Here is a 5,634-nt window from a genome sequence, read left to right as displayed (position 1 = left end):
TTTGGGTAGAATTTATATTTTCAAAATGTTCAATCTTCCTATCCACAAGCATGATATGTTCTTCCATTTATGCAGATCTCTTATAGCTTCTTGAAGTAATGTTTTGTAGTTTTCTTTGTACAGGTCTTTTGTGTCCCTGGTATGATTTAATCCCAAGTATTTTATTTTTTTGGGGGGGATAGCTATTGTAAATGATATTGATTTCCTTAGTTGTTTTCAGCATCTCTTTGCTGATGTAGAGGAATCCAACTGATTTTTGGATGTTGATTTTGTATCCTGCCATGATGCTGAATCTCTCATTTAGTTCCACTAGCTTTTTGACTGAATCCCTTGGGTTTTCTATGTATAAGATCATACATCAGCAAAAAGGGATAATTTTACTTCTTCCTTACCAATCTGGATGCCTTTGATGTCCCTTTCTTGCCCTATGGCCCTGGCTAGGACTGCCAGTACAATGAGAATAGAAGTGGTGATAGCAAGCATCCTTGTCTCGTTCCTATTCACAAGGGGAATGGTTTCAATCTCTCTCCATTGAGAATAATGTTGGCTGTTGTTTTGCATAGATGTTTTTTATTGTGTTGAGGAATATCTCTTCTATTCCTATTTTGCTGAAAGTTTTGATCAGGAATGGGTGTTGCATTTTATCAAATGCTTTATCTGCATCAATTGATATGATCATGTGTTTATTCTCCTTTGTTTTATTTATAAGATGGATGACATTGATTGATTTTCTAATGTTGAACTATCCTTGCATTAGTGATATGAACCCCACTTGGTCAAAATGTATTATTTTTTGGTATGTTGTTGGAGTCTATTGAGTAGGATTTTGTTGAAGATTTTTGGATCTATATTCATGAAGGATATTGGTCTGTAGTTTTTCTTTTGAGTGATGTCTTTGCCTGGTTTTGGTATCAAGGTTATTCTGCCTTCATAAAATGAATTTGGGAAGATGCCATCCTTGTCTCTTTTGGAATAGGTTGAGAAGGACTGGTGTTAGTTCTTCTCTGAATGTTTCATAGAATTCTCCAGTGAAATCTTCTGGGCTAGGATTTTTTTTTTTATTGGTAATTTTTTTATGACCTGTTTAATTTCTTCTTTTGTTATGGGTCTGTTTACTTTTTCCACCTCAGTCTGTGTTAATTTAGGTAAGTAGTGTGTTTATATATATTTGTCCATTTCTTCCAAATTTTCAAATTTGTTGGAGTACAGTTCCTCATAGTATCCTGATATTATTCTTTTCATTTCAGTTGTGATGTTGCTCATTTTGTTTCTTATATATATTGCTTGTATTCTCTCCCTCTTTTCCTTTGTGAAAGTTGCCAGTGTTTTGTCAATTTTCTAATAAACAACTTCTGGTCTTGTTGATTTTTTTTTAATTGTCTTTCCATTCTCTGTTTCATTTATTTCTGCTCGAATCTTTATTACTTCCTTTCTTCTGGTGGTGACTTTAGGCTTTCCTTGCTATTCTTTTTCTAATTGTTGGAGATTTTGTTTTAAAGTGTAGATTTTAGCTCTTTTTTCTTTTTTCACGTATGAATTTATTCCTGTAAATTGGCCTCTGATCACTGCTTTTGCTGTGTCCCAAAGATTTTTGTATGTACTGTTTTGATTCTCATTTGATTCATGGATTTGTTACTTTATTTTTTATTTATTCTCTTACCCAGTTTTTCTTAAGGAGCATTTCATTCGATTTCCATGTGTTTGCTCTTTTTCCTTTGATCTTCCTATTGTTGATCTCTGATTTGATAGCATTGTGATCTGGGAAGATATTTTGCAGTATTTCAATGTTTTTAAATGTTTTAAGGCTAGTTTTATGGCCTGACATATGGTTTATCATGAAGACTGTTCCATGTATACTGGAAAAGAATGCATATTGTGTTGTTGTTGAATGACGTGTTCTGTAGATGTCAACAAGGTCAAGTTGGTGGATTGGCTGAAAGTCAAGTTGGCCAATTTTTAGGTTAATTCTTAGGTCCTAACATCACTTGGCAATATCCAAGCTGTCCATGCCATCTTCATTGCTAACAATTCACAGCTCTGTATGTCTCTTTTTTCAGTGTTTTCATGCAGATTCTTCTGCTAGTTGGAGTTTAGTCCACTTATGTACCCTTCCTTTCAAATCTTAGGGCTCCAGGATTATCTTCTATATGTGGGTTATTTAGTTCCCCTTTTCTTTGTTGAAGAGGGTTTGTGTAGTTCATCTGCCTATTCTGCCATCTTACTGGTACTTCTATTTTTAAATCTTTTTTTTAATTATTTGAGTAAAAGTTTACAGAACAAATTGGTTTTCCATTCAACTCTTTGTAAACATTTGTTTCATGACATTGAATGCTGTCCCCACACCGTAACAGCATTCTTCCTATGTCCTCCTGGTTGTTACCATGTCCATTTGTCCTTCTTTCCTATCCATTTCTGATTTCTGAAGTTTATCTCTGGACAAATGCTGCCTTTTTGATCTATTATGATTGATTATTCTAAGGAGTGCATGCCTCCCTGATATTGTTGTTCACTCCACGGGTCTGTTGTTTGGTCAAAAGTTAAGCCAATGTCACTTTTTGTTTTGACATCTTCTTATCTCTCTATTCTCTATACTGAATAATTTATTAATGTCTAAAATTCAGCTTGCTGATTCTTTACTCAGTTATAATTACTATGGCTTATCCATCTACTGTAAGTAGGAGCCTACTCTAAAGCACCTAACAACAACAACATCCATTTACTTACTAATTAAAATAATCTATTTATTTTTAAGTTATTTTTTAATAAAAGCAAACAATGCTGAGACTCTGTTATATATCATATTTTTAAAAGTATTTATGCAATATTTATGTTTGGGATAACTTAACAAATGTAGTTTTACTCTGTAATATGCTCTTTGTAGTCTAATTTTGTCCTACATACAGTATTTTTTATTGTGATAACATGTATTTTTGGACCAAAACTAAAATGTGTTCTTCATTTTGGGTTTATCTATATGAACACACTTCTTTCCTGAAATTATGGTAGAAATAGAAGCCCTACGAAAGACCTTATTGCCTATGATATATGTGAAGGAGCTCTCGTGGTATAGTGGATAAGGCATTTGGCTGCTAGCCTGAAGGTTAGAGGTTCAGATCCACCAGCTGCTCCATGGAAGGAAGATGGGTATGTCTCCTTCTATAAAGATTTATAGCCTCAGAAATTCCAGTGGGGGGGTGGCTATGAGCCAGAAATGACTTGATGGCAGTGAATTTGATTTTTTTTTGGTAGTGTGTGTGTGTGTGTGTATGTGAAAACCCCAGTAATAACTTGAATTGATAAAATTTCTTCTTTATCTTGCCCCACTGTACTAATCTGGAGGCCCAATGTAGGCCCAATTTTTTCTTCTTAAGGCGTTATAGAATTTTCCCTGTTTTAATTAATAGGTCAAGGAATTCCATATGCTTCAGTAAGGATCCTATCTGATAAATCTCCCAATGGCAATTGCCTATATATTAATCTTGCTAAAGTAAACAGATGCTCTATCTGTGAGCATTATTCTGAGCTCCCCTGTGTCAACTCCCTCTCTAAGATCATTCTTCTTTTTTCACCTCTTCTTCTTCTTTTTTTTTTTTCCCTACATGAGTCTGTGATTGACAGGTCAGTTAGAATTAATAAGCATATGCCATACTTGGTCACATGGATTCTAGAACTATGAGAAGTTTCACATATTTCTAAGGCTCCCCCCTCCCACTCTTCCTAGTGCTTTCTTACTGAAAATTCTTCTTTTCTTTCATGTATCTTTTACTTTGTGTCAGTAATATATTAGAGTGTTAATCCAAGAGCACAATCAGTATCTTAAATCTTTGAGTCTTAATTACAAATGAAATATTCTTCACAAAACAACAGAAGACATATATGCACCAAAAAACATGTTTCAATTTATTGACAGTAGTACTCGTCATGTATAGCACTAGAGAATGAATAGATTAATTGCCATACATTCATACAATGAGACACTATATATCTATAAAAATAAATGACCAGAAAATACACACACGAAAAAAAACATAGGCAATCTCATGAAAACAATGACAAGAGATCAGACACTAAAGAATACAATATGAATCATTTATTTGCCAAAAAGTACAGAAACAGATAAAAGTAACCTATGATCTTATAGATAAAATAATGATTGCCTTTAGGAGGTAGTGATTATAAATAGGCAAAAGGCTTCTAGCTGGCAATTTTTGACTCTTGATCTGGATGCTAATTTCTTGACAGTGCTCAGCTTCTCAAAGTTAATAAGCTGTAAATGTATAATATGTACAATTTCTTGTATTTAAATTTCAGTAAAATGTTTTAAATTTTGGAAGGCAATGTTATATTTAAAACATATTTATGGAATGGAAAACACATTATTTATCTCTTTCATTGCAATGCCAAATAAATGATATATCCTTTATGTTTAAGAAACTGGTTGTTTCTTTTCATGTGAACACATTGTTAAAGATTAAGTCAGATAGAGAATGGTATAAATAATATGCACACTTTATTTGCAAAATCTCATACAGGGTATAAAACAACATAGAGAGTGCATCCCCTGTGTTCTGATTTCTCTCTCCGAATGCGGGTCAAGACAGATGATGGGAGGGATTCTTATCCATAGTTGTGATTCCAGGGGACCTGACTTGAGAGCAGGAATGCATCTAAAAAGTTACTTTTCCTCCCAGAGCATATAATGGCACCAAACTTTCCTGAGGGCATTCTTCATATCCCTGTTTCTCAATGTGTAGATCAGAGGGTTGAACATGGGGGCAATGATGGTGTAGAAAAGTGCAAACACTTTGTCTTCTGGAAAAGTGATGGCTGGCCTAATATAAATGAATAATGCAGGTACAAAAAACAGGACCACCACTGTTATGTGAGAAGTGCAAGTGGAAAGAGCTTTCCTGCGGCTCTCTGCAGAGTATGCTCTGAGAGTGTATAAAATAAAAAAATAAGACCACATCAAGACAACAAAAGTCACCAAAGCAATTAGGCCTGAATTAGCAATGACTAAGAGACCTATTGTGTGTGTATTAGTGCAGGCCAGTTTCAGCAAAGGATACACATCACAAAAGTAATGATCTACCTCATTGGGGCCACAGAAAGGTAAGAAGATGGTGAGAAGACACTGACAGGCGGAGTGTACAAATCCTCCAATACAGCAAGCTATGATGATGGCATTACACCTCTGCCTGCTCATGATGGCAGTATACTGCAGGGGCTTGCAGATGGCCACGTAGCGGTCATAGGCCATCCCTGTGAGGATAAAAATCTCGATGCCTCCAAAGAAATGTGTGGTAAATAGCTGTGTCATGCAGCTATTATAGGAAATGGTCTTTCTTTCCTCCAGTAAGTCGTTCATTAGTTTGGGTGTCACAGTGGATGTGTAGCAAATGTCGGAGAGAGAGAGGTAATTAAGGAAGAAATACATGGGCTGGCCAATTAGCTTACTATAAGTAATAGAAATTATTATGAGCAAATTCCCTATCCAAATAACAAGATAGCAAAATAAAAATAATGCAAAGCAGAAGATTTCAATATTCTTGCTTTGAGAAAGTCCCAAGAGAATAAATACACTGATATTATTTCTCTTTTCCATGGTGCATGATAGGTAGAATACAAAAATTA

At 34.8% G+C, this 5,634-nt stretch overlaps 1 protein-coding gene across 1 annotated transcript; it reads right to left on the bottom strand.

Annotated features, from left to right (window-relative positions):
- Positions 1-4,675: 4,675 nt before the first annotated feature.
- Positions 4,676-5,605, bottom strand: LOC103210785 (olfactory receptor 4P4-like). The gene has a single exon (XM_007956695.1). It carries the CDS (start codon positions 5,603-5,605, stop codon positions 4,676-4,678), a length of 930 nt encoding a protein of 309 aa, XP_007954886.1.
- Between the last annotated feature and the right edge of the window lie 29 nt (positions 5,606-5,634).

This window comes from Orycteropus afer, unplaced genomic scaffold (assembly GCF_000298275.1).
Source record: "Orycteropus afer afer isolate SDZICR_OR568_19922 unplaced genomic scaffold, OryAfe1.0 scaffold00650, whole genome shotgun sequence".
In the NCBI taxonomy this organism is placed as follows: Eukaryota; Metazoa; Chordata; class Mammalia; order Tubulidentata; family Orycteropodidae; genus Orycteropus; species Orycteropus afer.
This window is presented reverse-complemented; position numbering and strand designations above follow the sequence as displayed.

Bases quoted from the DNA above. Each gene is read 5' to 3' on its own strand.
- LOC103210785 (XM_007956695.1), bottom strand. From the start codon at position 5,605: ATGGAAAAGAGAAATAATATCAGTGTATTTATTCTCTTGGGACTTTCT.